We start from the raw sequence: 15,013 nt of genomic DNA, 5'->3' as shown, positions 1-15,013 counted from the left end.
TTGTGCAGAAGCACAGCGAACAGAGAATCGCCTTGGTTTAATTAGCCCTTTGCTGCACTGGTTCCCACTGAGCTGCGTGTTCACCCCATCAGTCTTCACACTGCAGCAGCGGGACTGTGCTCCACTCCAGGGCTCGAGGAGAACGGCTCTGGCCGACATGTCGCCACGTCCCAGAACTCACAGCAGCACACAGGTTGTTGATTCTAGTGTTTAAACTTTATTGGTACACAGGTTTACAGAGCGTGGTGCCAGTGTGGTGAGTGTGAGCTCGTGGAGTCGCCCTGACCCTGACCTCTCCTCGGCTCGGGGGGGCTGTGACCACTCAGGCCGGGGGGTCCCGGTCCGTCCAGGTCTGTGTGGCGGCTGGCACGCAGCAAGGCTATCAAAGTGCGTTTGTTGTCCTGGGTGAAGGCAGTCTGGGGAGGGCGGAGGAGAGGGAGTAGAGTTTTGGGACTTGAGGGGGACTATCCCTCCCCAGGAGGCATTGTGTGGCTGTGAGTGTGCGGGAGCTCAAAGTCGGGGTGGCGGGGCGCAGTCTCAGGCTGAGGGGGCTCAGGTGCAGGCTCGGGGGGGTAGATGTTGAAGAGCGCCCCCTCCTGGCTGGGCTCACGGCTGCAGGACTGGCAGCTGCAGTGCAGGATTCTCTCCACCAGCTTGTCGACCCGCGGCGCCTCCGCGTTGCCGGGACACTCCAGGGTCACCTGACACAGAGGGCAAAGTTCAGGAAGGGGTCACGTATGTCATGCCACCTACACCCCCAAACAACACACGCAGCTGCAGGAGAGAACAGATGGTCTGTCTGTCTTCAGCTGAAACTGCTCTTCACACCCCCAGCAGCACGGGCAACAGCTGTGGGGGCGCTGAGCTGTGTGGAGGCAGGTGTGGGGTGACAGTGGGGTGTTGTGCTGTGTGGAGGCAGGTGTGGGGTGACAGTGGGGCGCTGAGCTGTGTGGAGGCAGGTGTGGGGTGACAGTGGGGCGCTGAGCTGTGTGGAGGCAGGTGTGGGGTGACAGTGGGGTGTTGTGCTGTGTGGAGGCAGGTGTGGGGTGACAGTGAGGCGCTGTGCTGTGTGGAGGCAGGTGGGTGACAGTGGGGCACTGTGCTGTGTGGAGGCAGGTGTGGGGTGACAGTGGGGTGTTGTGCTGTGTGGAGACAGGTGTGGGGTGACAGTGGGGTGTTGTGCTGTGTGGAGACAGGTGTGGGGTGACAGTGGGGTGTTGTGCTGTGTGGAGGCAGGTGTGGGGTGACAGTGGGGCGCTGTGCTGTGTGGAGACAGGTGTGGGGTGACAGTGGGGCGCTGTGCTGTGTGGAGGCAGGTGTGGGGTGACAGTGGGGCGTTGTGCTGTGTGGAGACAGGTGTGGGGTGACAGTGGGGCGCTGTGCTGTGTGGAGGCAGGTGTGGGGTGACAGTGGGGCGCTGTGCTGTGTGGAGGCAGGTGTGGGGTGACAGTGGGGCGCTGTGCTGTGTGGAGGCAGGTGTGGGGTGACAGTGGGGCGCTGTGCTGTGTGGAGGCAGGTGTGGGGTGACAGTGGGGTGCTGTGCTGTGTGGAGGCAGGTGTGGGGTGACAGTGGGGCGCTGTGCTGTGTGGAGGCAGGTGTGGGGTGACAGTGGGGCGCTGTGCTGTGTGGAGGCAGGTGCGCCGCTGATTCAGGTGACAGAATTGACACTCACCACCTCCCACAGCACCTGGGCGGGGGAGCAGGCGTCGCAGTGCACCAGGGACTCGGTGGACTGGGGGAAGGTGTTGGGCACGCTGTAGCTGAAACACTGGCCCAGGCAGGCCCTGGAACAGGACAACAGAAAAGCATTTCTATTCATGCCTAAGAGCCCTGACACAGCTGGGCAGAATCTCGCTCTCTGTAATGTCAAGACTGCTGGATTCCTCCACCACCCCCAACAAACACAGCAGACTGGAGCAACAGAGCTGCTGCAGAGCTCCTGGCTCAGGGTACGACAGCAGTGCAGGAGGGGAGCCCAGAGGTCTAGTGCCCTGACCACGGCCCACACAGAGCCTGCCACGCCAACGCAATCACTCAAAGTCTGCACAGTTCCTCTTGAAAGATTACTTCTCAAACTGCAGACAAGTGCAGAGTGTTACACACAGGCAGCACAAACAAACTACAGATACACAATGGGAAACACTGAGCTTGGAAAAGCTACTCAAGTCTTCTAGACATCCTGGGAGCAATAAGAAAAACAGAATGTTGGAATATATTGTTTAAAAAGTCAAATTAAATTGAGGGATGTTCTGTTAAAATTGTACTATGCACTACTAAGACTTCAATCAGAATATTGTGTCATTTCGGTCACCAAATTACGAAGATTATATCGCTGCTCTGGAATCAGTCCAGAGAAGAGCAACCAGGTAGCTAAATGGGCTCAAAGCAAAGTCGCGCTCTGACAGGCTGAAGGAACTGAATCTCTTCAGTCTTGAGCGGAGGCCACATGGCGACTGACACAAGTTATTGAAACCCCACACAGCTGGGGAGACTCATCTCGCCCGGTGATTCTGGAGCATGCTGTCGCTGTACTCGTACAAACTGTCTCATCTGGTGCTGACCGGTTCTGTATGGAGCGCGGCTGGCAGCCGCTGTGGCCCACGATCTGTGTGATGTTCTTGGCCTCGCACCACGCGCTCTTGTCAGGGAACAGGGCCAGCCTGTTGATGTGGGCGGGAGCTGCCAGGCACAGGGCGGGCAGCAGCCAGCCAATCACAGCGCAGCTCCACATGGTGCCAGGCCACGCCCCCTGGGGAGATAAGACCACAAAGAGGTCAGACTGCCCCCTACAGCTCACACTGCAAAGTGACACAGAAAACATGGTGGGTGAAACATTAGCAATTAAAAACAGATACCTAGATTGTGTTTAAGACACTTCATAGCAGGGACCTGAAGGTCCAGACATCTAGATTCCAGCAGAAACCCCATCCCCGGGATCTCAGTCCAGTGTTGTGCAATACACTCACAGTGTCAATGCAGAGACTGCAGCAGCCAGTAGGGGGCGCACTACAGAGAGGCGCTGAAGGGATTCAACAGGGTTAAAGACGAAAGGTCAAGGGTTTGAGAAATGTGGTGGCTGGCCTGGTGATTCTACACCTCTGGTCTGTCAAACTGTCTCAGATCTACAGATTGTGTATGAACACAAGACTGCAGCCCTGTCTCCCAGCCTCTGGTGAAAGAGTGAGGGTGAGGAAGAGTGAGTGTGCAGGAGTGCGAGGGTGAGAGGATGAGTGTGCAGGAGTGATAGAGTGAGTGTGCAGGAGTGCGAGGGTGAGAGGATGAGTGTGCAGGAGTGAGAGAGTAAGTGTGCAGGAGTGCGAGGGTGAGAGGATGAGTGTGCAGGAGTGAGAGAGTAAGTGTGCAGGAGTGCGAGGGTGAGAGGGAGGAAGAGTGAGTGTGCAGGAGTGTGAGGGTGAGAGAGAGGGTGAGAGGATGAGTGTGCAGGAGTGTGAGGGTGAGAGAGTGAGAGGGTGGGAGAGCTGGTGCTGTGATGCTGTCAAGTGAAGCGCTCCACGGCAGTGACGTCACGGTCAAGATGACCATGACGCAGGGATGAAGATGATGACGGAGGGGGAGCGAGCGGGCTCTGTACTGCCAGAGGTTCTGTCAGCTCTGTTGCCAAAGTAGAGGGAAGAGGTCCGGCCGTGTTTGCGGGTACAGAGGGACAGCACCGGTACTGGACAACCCGAAACCGAGCTTCGCAGCCGGAACCGCTGCAAGCGCGGAGAATTACCGTCCGCGCACGTCTGGAAGTGTTAACCCAACTCGAGAAAGACTTTTTGGAAACGTCCAATAAAAATGACTCTTGTTCCCTTCATCCCTTACCACAGTGGTCATTGTTGTTGTTTTCCAGGCGGGAGTTTTTCCCGAACGCCGCAGAAGCGGACCGCGTCCTGACCCGGTGCTAACGGTTCCGAGACGCCGAGCAGTCCGGGAACTACAGAGACGTCACCACTCGGGCTCCCAGAGCCGTGCTCAAGCGGGACACGGGGTTTTCTTCCAAACAAACACCGCACTAACTTCCAGTTACTCAGACACGTTAGGTGCTAACCGAAGGGCGCTGTTAGCTTGTGTTGACTGCAGCGTAACAAGTCCGCGTCGAGCGCAAATTTCTGTTTTCGTGTGAACACCGCTGTTCAGGAGGTCCGCTGTGTTTCTGCCGGAGAGACACAGAAAGACGAACATCTACAGACAGAGAAGGAGCTAAAAATCAGTCGCACGTACCGTGTTACCTCTCCTGCGGGCGGGGTGTCGGTCTGCAGGGGGAACGGGCTGACCCGGACCCGAACCGGACCCCGGAGTCCGGCTCGAAGCGTCAGTCTCTCCCGGTTCCGCGGGACAGAGGAGAACGGCGAGCCGGAGAGACGACAGCAGCGGAGGGAGAAACTCGGGTGAGCGGCCGGAGACTCCGCAGATCAGCAGTGAGAGCGGAGGAAAAGCGCTACATCGCCCCAGCGAGAGAGAGGGGAGGGCGTGTCCAGATCGCACCCGAGGCACTCCGTCTCTCTCCCTGTCAGTCCCTCTCGCTCTGCTGTCTTTAAGCCCCTCTTCCCCTCTTCCTCCTCCTCCTCCTCCGCGCTCTCTTTCTGGATGGTTCTCCCTTTTTAGAGGCGACACCCCGAGGCGCTGGGCAGGATCCCGCTGCGTTTGTGAAACTTGGAAAAAAGTTCGGAGTCTTTCTGGCAGGTCTGTGTGCCCGTTTAGAGAGGGAGAGAGCCCCGGGACTGGCGCCTGCAGCCCGAACCGACCGGCCTGACCCGGGAGAGCCCGAACGAGGTCAGAGCCAGCCTGCTCCAATTTGATGAACTTTGTTGTGAAAGGGGGTGAGGGGGTGCTATTATTATTATTATTATTATTATTATTATTATTATTATTATTATTATTATTATTATTGTTATTATTGGTACAGGAGTATGAGCAAACAGGCTCGGACAAGCAGACAGCATCGCAAACACTGAGTGCGTGATCTGTCAGTACAGGGCTCACACTGCTCAGGAATCTCACTCTCCCACTCTCCTCCTCTCTCCTCTCTCTCATCTCTCTCCCCTCTCCTCCCCACTCTCCCCTCTCTCTCCTCTCTCTCCCTGGTCTCTCCTCTCTCTCTCCTCTCTCTCCCTGGTCTCTCTCTCCTCTCTCTCCCCGGTCTCTCCTCTCTCTCCCTGGTCTCTCTCTCCTCTCTCTCCTCTCTCTCCCCTGGTCTCTCTCTCCTCTCTCTCCCCGGTCTCTCTCCTCTCTCTCCTCTCTCTCCCCTGGTCTCTCTCTCCTCTCTCCTCTCTCTCCCCTGGTCTCTCTCCTCTCTCTCCCCAGTCTCTCCTCTCTCTCTCCTCTCTCTCCCCGGTCTCTCCTCTCTCTCTCCTCTCTCTCCTCTCTCTCCCCTCTCTGCCAGTGCTGCAGGTGTGTTCCCTGGCTCCTGTCCAGCTCCGCCCTGCTCTTCTCCCGGCGCTCCAGCTCCCCGTGAGGGACAGGAGCGCTCAGGCAGGACGGGGGAGGCAGTCCTGAAGCCCCGGTGTCCAGGGTCCAGCGGAGCCCTGTTCTGCCGTGACGTCCATCGCCCTGCTGCGGGACACAGGGGTGTGCCGTGAGCGCGGGGGGGAGCCAGTCTCCCAGCTCCTGAAGGAGGGGCACCCGGATCACACTCTCCCCTTGCCCGGTTCCGACCAGTCCTCCGGGCCCCTCCACTCCCCTCGCTCTCCCGCCCGCGAGCTGCGCATGACCCAGAAATCACCTGTTAGCAATAAAGGGCTCAGCGCGAGCCCAGCGCTGGCATCCTCACCACATTCCAGGAATTCTGCTGCACAGGGGGCTGCACGCACACACACGCACACACACGCACACACGGCCTCGCGCTCGGAGGAGCTCACGCACACACACACTCACACTCACACACTCACACACACTCACACACACTCGCTTACTGGGGATTAAACTGCTGACAGCGGCTATGTGCTTCTCCAGCGCTGCCGGCAGTTAGAGGGTCCTGCTAATTGCCCACAATTCAACTCGAAGACCCTTGGTGTCCTCTGCACCCTGGCGCTGCGGGACGGGCGGGGTCTGAAGGCAGACATGAAGTCTACTGCACCCCCTCACTGCAGGTCTCCTGGGCAATGTGCCCGCCCTCAGTGCCCCCTGGTGCCCCAGCCCATCCTGCTCTCAGTATAGGGTTTGATTTAAGGCCCCACTTGCCCTCTGGCCTCCTGCAGTCTGTCACTCTGCCCCAGGGGGCAGATAGGGACCACAGCCCAGGGCCAGCAGTCAGACAGGGGGCAGATAGGGACCACAGCCCAGGGCCAGCAGTCAGACAGGGGGCAGATAGGGACCACAGCCCAGGGCCAGCAGTCAGACAGGGGGCAGATTAGGGCCAGCAGTCAGACAGGGGGCAGATAGGGACCACAGCCCAGGGCCAGCAGTCAGACAGGGGGCAGACAGGGACCACAGCCCAGGGCCAGCAGTCAGACAGGGGGCAGACAGGGACCACAGCCCAGGGCCAGCAGTCAGACAGGGGGCAGATAGGGACCACAGCCCAGGGCCAGCAGTCAGACAGGGGGCAGATTAGGGCCAGCAGTCAGACAGGGGGCAGATAGGGACCACAGCCCAGGGCCAGCAGTCAGACAGGGGGCAGATAGGGACCACAGCCCAGGGCCAGCAGTCAGACACGGGGCAGAAGACCTCATCGCAGAACTAGAGCAGGACTGTATTCGACAGCGCTCCCACAGACACCACACTGTGTGATGTGGTCAAGCACGTGCTGGTGTGTGCTGTTGTAGTGGGACTGAAGCTGTTGTATGATTGTGTGCAGTTGTGCTGCTGTGTGTGATGATAGTAGAGACCAGGGCTGCTTGAGCTCTGTCACTTCTCCAACATCACAGACGTTTCCTACAGCCATGCCTTTAATTAGTTGATAATAGTTAGGGTCGATTTAGCAATCAAAAGAGCTGTAATTTTGATAATTGTGCTCGCAGTAGAGTGCCCGTTTTTAAAGCACTGAAGTTCTGGTCTGAATCTTCTTGTCAGAAGAATGAGAACTTGTTGACTTTAACCTGACTCATACGAAATTACAATCACCAACAGAAATAAAATTCTCAAAGCATGACAAAACACATTTTATGTTTTTTATAAACTGATCCAGATTCCAAATAAAAAAACGGTTGAATCAAAAGCCTGGATGTGAAGCCCTGGGGCTGGAGCGGATCAGAGCACACAGAGCACAGCTGGATTCACTCTGGCAGGAACAGGGCTGGAGCGCATCAGGACAGCTGGACTTCTGCAACCCTGCCAGGAGACCAGTGGACACAGCCAACCAGACTGCCACAGAAGAGCTTCTTCATACTGAAGCAGAACCGATGAAGACCTCAGACAGACATGTCTACCCAAACACCTATCCCGCAGCTTTCACAGAGATATTCAGGAAAACTGCCAACAATAGAATTAAAGAGTGTAGATTAGGAGCTTAAATGGCTCAAAATCAATTTCCAGCAATATTTGTAACTGAAAGGAGTATCTATATAACAGACTGAGTGTTTCAAGGTTTATATTAATCCTCCTAGAGTCCAGTAGCTCTTTTCAGTCTGGCTACAGCCTAAATCAGGACTGCTAACAGGCGCGGGCAAACACTTTCATTCCTTAGCTGGCAAAGCTTCTACCTCACAAACGACAGGAACACTCCTCACCATTGAACCCTGCCCTGTCATTACTCACACGAGTGACACACACCTGTTATCAAGTCAGCTGTACGCAGAACTGACAGGGAGAAAACTGACAGACCTGACTGCATCTTCACGGTAAAGTGGCCCTGCTTAATGAAAGCAGACAGAGAAAACGAACCTGCTGGAAAAATGAGCTCCTCACAGGTGTTCATTGAGTGTGGATGAAGAGGCTGCAGTGAGTCGCTGTGCAGCAGCAGTGCTTGCTGCCGGAGCTGTGGTGATGAAACACACTGGTCTCCCTCACTCCTGCAGCTCCTTACTGATCCTACAGCAGCTTCAGCCACCAGGTCTGTCTGTCTGGACTGGGGCTGAGCACATTCCTGCAGGCAATGTGTATGTGGGGAGGCGACTGCACACATGTAGGAGTGTCAGTGAGGGGGACAGTGAGATGTCTGTAGATTTTATTTTACTTCTATTTTTTGTTTTGTTCTATGTTAATTTTATTATTTTTATTTGCTTTGGCAACACTGATTGTACCCATCGGTCATGCTAATAAAGCACCTTGAATTGAATTGAATTGAATTGAACTGAATGGAGTCAGAACCTGCATGTGCTCTGCACTGTGAGAAATTGGCCCCCGCGTGTCAGAGGGCTGACCGCTGGGCAGATCTGAGCCCACAGCGATCTCACTCTCCCCTAGGGGCTGCAGGTGGTGCTCCTGGCTCTGACTCCACAACAGCAGGGCTTCTACCCACATAGAGAGGGAGAGAGAGACGAGGGGGATGAGAGAGGAGGAAGGTGTCACACAGAGACAGGGAAAGAGAGAGAAGGAAGAGGGAGAATGAACCTTATAAATCTAATTGGCTTTTGGATCTTGTCGAGACAAAAGAAACACCAATTCTAACGAGTGGCAGGGCCTCACAGACAGAATGGAGAGAAGGGAGGAGAGGGAGCCGGAGAGAGTGAGACAGGGACAGGTACAGAGAGACCACAAACCTACAGCCATGGTTCACCCACACACTTTATTGTTAAATAATCCAGGAGAGGTGCTCTGCTCAGACACACAGTGCAGACAGGACACCCCGAGGAGAGTGGGGGACCAGCGGAGACCAAGAACAGCGCCTCCTTCAGTCCCTCGGCGGCATTGCGCTACTGCTCCTGAAAGAGAGAGAGAGACAGGGAGCACTGTCCCGTCAGACAAGGAGACAAGCACCCCTACTTTGCTTCCTGCACCCCTCAAGCCGAAACCCATCCCAGCTGCTTCACTGCGCACTTGCAGGCGGATGAGAGAGAGACGGAGAGGCGGGAGTCCCCACACGGACCTTGACGAAGCGGCCGTGCAGCAGGTAGGGAGCCTGGAAGTCGTGCTGGCAGTTGGAGTACGCCATTCCCAGCCCGGCCCCGGCGCCGAACGCAACGGGCCAGGTCCGCCCTGCAGTGGGGAGACACACATCCGCTCAGCGCCAGCACAAGGCCTCCGACCGACACCGGCAAGAGCCAGAGACGGGGGTAGAGAGGGATTTAGTACTCACGTTTGAAGAAGATGACTGAAAACACGATCCCCAGCCCGAGGCCGGCCCCTGGGGGAGGGAGGGGAGACAGAGTCAGAACCAGTGGAATAAAACCGCACCAGGCCCAGGCCGACAGCCTCTCGAGCACTCAGAGCCAGACCCCAACACCAGCCAGCCTGTGCTAATGAGCTGGAATGTGCAGAACGGGGGGGTGCACCATGACCTCTGACCCCCCGCAGTGGTAAACAGCACCTGCCAGGCAGACAGGGGCTCATTAACACCTCGAAACCCCGGCCGACCCCCACGAGACGGGGGGGCAGCCTAATTACCGCAGCACGTCCTGCTCAGCTCTGTCCCTCCGGCTTCAACAGCTGCTTCTCGAGCCGGAGACTGGTTACAGCACTGACCTGCTCTAAAACAACCGGCCGCTTACACACTGGGTGGACACACAGCGGTGTCACTTTTAAACGCCACCCAGAGCTTCCCAACTTTATTACTCTGGAAATCATTTTAATGGTGATTTGGAAACAACACCTCGAACATGATTAAACCTGTCCGTATACAACTTCCAAGATGAAGTCAAAGCCTGGAGCGGATCAGACTGCTGCGCACTGGGAGTCTGACTGACAGCACTGTAAACCCTGGAGCGGATCAGACTGCTGCGCACTGGGAGTCTGACTGACAGCACTGTAAACCCTGGAGTGGATCAGACTGCTGTGCTCTGGGAATCTGACTGACAGCACTGTAAACCCTGGAGTGGATCAGACTGCTGCGCACTGGGAGTCTGACAGACAGCACTGTAAACCCTGGAGTGGATCAGACTGCTGCGCACTGGGAGTCTGACTGACAGCACTGTAAACCCTGGAGTGGATCAGACTGCTGCGCACTGGGAGTCTGACAGACAGCACTGTAAACCCTGGAGTGGATCAGACTGCTGCGCACTGGGAGTCTGACAGACAGCACTGTAAACCCTGGAGTGGATCAGACCGCTGTGCACTGGGAGTCTGACTGACAGCACTGTAAACCCTGGAGTGGATCAGACTGCTGTGCTCTGGGAATCTGACTGACAGCACTGTAAACCCTGGAGTGGATCAGACTGCTGCGCACTGGGAGTCTGACAGACAGCACTGTAAACCCTGGAGTGGATCAGACTGCTGCGCACTGGGAGTCTGACTGACAGCACTGTAAACCCTGGAGTGGATCAGACTGCTGCGCACTGGGAGTCTGACAGACAGCACTGTAAACCCTGGAGTGGATCAGACTGCTGCGCACTGGGAGTCTGACAGACAGCACTGTAAACCCTGGAGTGGATCAGACTGCTGCGCACTGGGAGTCTGACTGACAGCACTGTAAACCCTGGAGTGGATCAGACTGCTGCGCACTGGGAGTCTGACAGACAGCACTGTAAACCCTGGAGTGGATCAGACCGCTGCGCACTGGGAGTCTGACAGACAGCACTGTAAACCCTGGAGTGGATCAGACCGCTGTGCACTGGGAGTCTGACTGACAGCACTGTAAACCCTGGAGTGGATCAGACTGCTGTGCTCTGGGAATCTGACTGACAGCACTGTAAACCCTGGAGTGGATCAGACTGCTGCGCACTGGGAGTCTGACAGACAGCACTGTAAACCCTGGAGTGGATCAGACTGCTGCGCACTGGGAGTCTGACTGACAGCACTGTAAACCCTGGAGTGGATCAGACTGCTGCGCACTGGGAGTCTGACTGACAGCACTGTAAACCCTGGGGAGGTTGAGCCTCTTTCTGTCCAGACTAAGTGTGATTTGTGTGCTGATCTAGTGCACCTCCCTTCCTCTAAATCCTACTAGAAATATCACAGAAGATCATTTAAATTTCCTCTAATTCAATTTAAACACAAATCCACTCTCTGTTTCTAATTTAGGATTAGAAACAGAGAGGTACAGAGAGAGGAGACGGATTGAGAAACTGTTCACGAGCAGCAGCTTCCAGAGCCCTGGAAAGCGAGAGAGAAACTGCAGCAGACAGAAGGTTTAGAAAGAGAGGTCTGTTACAGGGGAAAGGGAGGTGTGTTTATCTGCATCAACAGAGCCAAGCCCCACCCCACCCCGCACTGCCCAGACCCAAAGACAACAACAACTCATCTTCTCGCTCTCTCAGTTTTTTAATAATTAGGGAACAGAGTGGCCGACCAAGCCCTGCGCTGCCTGCCAAGTCCCTGCGCAGCTCTAATGGAGATTTATGCTGTGATAAACACCCTGCTGGCAGCCTGCCTCCCTGCTTCTCTCTCGTTCCGACGGTCATGCCCTCCTCCCCTCCCTGGTGTAGCGAGACCAGTATTCATTCATCCATTTTCTGTTTCTTCCAGTTCAAGGTCGCAGGGGAGCTGGAGTCTATCCCAGCAAGCACTGGGCACAAGGCAGGGGACACCCTGGGCAGGACACCAGTCCATCACAGCGCAGACACACACAGACACACACAGACCCTGGGCAGGACACCAGTCCATCACAGTGTAGACACACAGACACACACCCTGGGCAGGACACCAGTCCATCACAGTGTAGACACACAGACACACAGACACACAGACACACAGACACACAGACACACAGACACAACATGGCCAATTTTCCCAGACTGACGCACCAGGATGTCTTTGGACTATGGGAGGAAACTGAAGCATCTGGGGGAAACCCACAGGGATCATGCAAACTCCACACAGATAGCACCCCAGATCCAGGACCGCGTGGTGCCCCTGTCTGATGCCATAAACCCAGACTGAGGGTATCTAAACCAGTGTCCAGGCCCAAACCACTACAGCTTTTCAATCTACCCAGTGAAGACCACTTGTCTGTCTCCCCCTCACTGTCCCCTTGTCTCTGCCTCTTTACATGGTCTCTTTCCTGTCTCTGTGTGTCTTTCTCTCGTTGTTGTGTTTCAGTTTAGTCCTAAATTACTTTTCTTTCCGTCTCAACTCTCACAAATGTTTCCATCTGAGACACATAATATTTAGAATAAAAGTGGAAATCACTAAAAAGACACCCCAGCTTCGCTCTCTTATAATAATAATAATAATAATAATAATAATAATAAAAAACTTTTATATTTTATATAGCGCCTTTAAATGTGGCTTTTCAAAGCGCTTTACAGAATTACAACAACAATAAATAAGAAGAATACACCAGATAAAACACAGTTATATTACACAGAGGAGACTGTGGATGGGGGTACTAAGTATAGTAGGAGCAGAGGGGTAAAGGCTCTTCTAAAGAAGAAGGTTTTGAGTCTGGATTTGAAGGAGTTTAGAGAAGGTGACTCTCTGATATCCCTGGGGAGAGTTTCAGAGCCTGGGGCCAAAACAGGAGAAGGCTCTGTCACCCCTAGAGTGTAGACGGGCTTGGGGGACACTTAGGAGACCAGAATTGGAAGAGCGAAGGTTGCGAGGTGGGGAGTAGGGTGATAATAGTTCAGACAGGTACTGAGGTGCCCAGACATGCAGAGCCTTATAGGTGAGCATGAGGATTTTAAAGTCCACATGGAATTTGACAGGAAGCCAGTGCAAGGACTCCAGGATAGGAGTAATGTCATCACTTGCACTGGACCTGGTCAGGATTCTGGCTGCCGAATTGTGGACATACTGCAGTTTGTTCAGAGTAGAAGTAGTTTTAGATACCCCAGCGAGTAGGGCATTACAGTAGTCAGTTCGGGAAAACACAAATGCGCTCTTCATGTCTTTCTCTCCCTATACATTTCTACAGTGTCTCAGTATTGTTAATTCCCCAGACCCGGGATAATCTCACGCCGCCAAGGGCAGCTGACTCTTCTTCCCCAAGATGACCATTGCTCAGCTTTTTTAAGCACCCCCTAAAAAAAACACGCCGTCCCCCCTGCCCTGCTTCTGTCCGGCTCCGAGTGGAATGTGTTCGGGTCGGATGGCTTCGGTCTGGTTTCTCAGCTCACACAATCGTGGCCCGATCCACCGTGACCTCCCTCGTCCTCCCGGAGAACCTACCCAGGCCGCCTGGCGCAGGTCTCGGGCAACTCTCCTTTCCCTGCCCCCTGCCTTAACCCGCAAAACATAACCCAGGCCCGGTTCCGCTAGCTCATTGCCGCTCCGGTGCTTAATGAAAGAAATTCCGTTTCTATAGTTACCGAGTTTGACAGCGCTGTCCGCGAGGCAGCGGTCCCACTTCCTGCCCAGCTCTCCTTCAGACATCTTCCTCCGTGTGACCAAGTACCGCGAGAGTTGCGGCACCCCTTTAAGGTCAAAGCGGGTAGACGGCGTTCTCGCGATAATCTCATCAAGTTTAGGATTGAAGGAATTGAATTGAATTGGATCGAGGAAAGGGAATTTGTGATCCGTGAAGTTCATTGTTTTGAAATGTTTTTGTTTTGTATTGCTCGGTCCTAAGCTATTACAGAACGTACCCAAAATAATTAGTCGCTGCCTTACTAAAATGTATGTTTGAGTTGGTCACTTGCTGGTTTAATTATTCTCCCTTGCCACAATTAACAGTTAATTGCTTCTTCTTAATTGTGCTGCTGCTTAAAAGTTTAAACCCGTGGCTGTGAGGGTAGCAAAGCTATGAGAGCTGGGGAGTAGAGTTCTTGTGAGACGCGGAACAGAAAAGTCAAAATACAAGATAAACAGTTTTTGCAACAGGCACGACATCTTTGGGGCGGATCTGAAGTCGATAAAAACCCAGAATAACGCCGGAGACGTGCGCGCACGCACGCCGGAACCGCGGCCCTGTCCTTCATACCGGCGGCGGTGCCGGGACACCGGTGCGGCCAGCTCCCGAGTGGGAGTTCAGAGGAGGTGCGGGACCACGGAGTGGGCACAGCGTGGCGTGGAGTCGCCGGGCTCAATAATAACATAGAGAGGCGTGAAGGAACGTTACCACAGCCTGAACACCCTCTACCCCTGTCCTGTCATAACACCAGAGAGCCAGTCACACCGGTGCGAGTGTGAGTGCGCTCTGTGTAAGTGTCTGAGTGTATCTGAGGGAGAGTGAGTGTCTGAGTGGGTGTAAGTGATTGTGTGCGAGTGTGAGTGAGCGGGTGACGGATCGCCGCCCTGTGGTCACTCTTCCTGTGCTGGAGCCCCGGATCCTCTGCTTCCTTCACGCCAGCTCTGCCTGCCCCTCCTGTGGGCTCAGGGCTCGGTACAGACGGGCTCTGCTCGTCTTGCCACGAAGCCGGCAGACCTGAATTCAAGTTTTCAGTTTAATTTTTTTTATTTTCTTTTGAACCTGAAGAAAGCTCCTTCTGATAAAACTTTGTCTGTATTTTCTGTCTTTAGAACACGTTGCAGCTCTTAACTCTCTGAAGTGTCACAGTGCAGAACCTGGGACAGACCTTGAAGACTCTGGCTTTCCTCCTCTGTCCTATCACTACCTTTTATTTTCTTTCCTCTTTTGCCTTTGCTTATCTCTTCCAAATCTCTGGTTTCCCTTTTCCTAGTCATTTATTCCTGTTTTTATATTGTTGTTGGATTTGTTTAGGTCTTTCATGCCACGACAATTGTTCACATTCGTTCATTATTATATATGGTGCCACGTAATATTCTCTTTTCCCAGAAAAAACACTAAACACTGAACATAAAAGAGCCTGCCGGTGTCCCAGCAACAGGCCGGCGGCCCACTGAGTGTCTCTCTCTCTGCCGGACAGCGGGACGCCGTCTCAAGGAGCTCTTGCCCTGGGCACTGGACTTGTCTTCCTAAGTGACCCGCTGTCACAGACCTGCGCACGAGACTGGGGGTGATGGGACCTGCCTTCGTTTCCAAGTGTCACAAGAGGACCTTCCCAGGTGACTCGGCGCTCATCGGGTAGTTAACACCTCTCTGTGCTGTCCCTGCTGCGCTCCAGCTTCCAAGAGAGA

At 54.5% G+C, this 15,013-nt stretch overlaps 2 protein-coding genes across 2 annotated transcripts; both read right to left on the bottom strand.

Annotated features, from left to right (window-relative positions):
- Positions 1–194: 194 nt before the first annotated feature.
- nbl1 (NBL1, DAN family BMP antagonist) lies at positions 195–4,837 on the bottom strand (the record flags this gene model as incomplete). Its single annotated transcript, XM_069183747.1, has 4 exons — positions 195–701; positions 1,674–1,785; positions 2,563–2,750; positions 4,226–4,837. Coding segments are annotated over 4 exons (1,149 nt in total), but the record flags the coding sequence as incomplete, so codon positions are not given.
- Positions 4,838–8,647: 3,810 nt separating this feature from the next.
- micos10 (mitochondrial contact site and cristae organizing system subunit 10) lies at positions 8,648–13,391 on the bottom strand. Its single transcript, XM_015337232.2, has 4 exons — positions 13,285–13,391; positions 9,177–9,224; positions 8,967–9,076; positions 8,648–8,802 (listed from the first exon to the last, which is right to left on the bottom strand). The coding sequence occupies exons 1-4, from the start codon at positions 13,346–13,348 to the stop codon at positions 8,794–8,796; spliced, it is 231 nt and encodes a 76-aa protein (XP_015192718.1). The 5' UTR covers positions 13,349–13,391; the 3' UTR covers positions 8,648–8,793.
- Positions 13,392–15,013: the final 1,622 nt, after the last annotated feature.

The sequence above is a fragment of the Lepisosteus oculatus genome, chromosome 25 (genome assembly GCF_040954835.1).
Source record: "Lepisosteus oculatus isolate fLepOcu1 chromosome 25, fLepOcu1.hap2, whole genome shotgun sequence".
NCBI lineage: Eukaryota > Metazoa > Chordata > Actinopteri > Semionotiformes > Lepisosteidae > Lepisosteus > Lepisosteus oculatus.
This window is presented reverse-complemented; position numbering and strand designations above follow the sequence as displayed.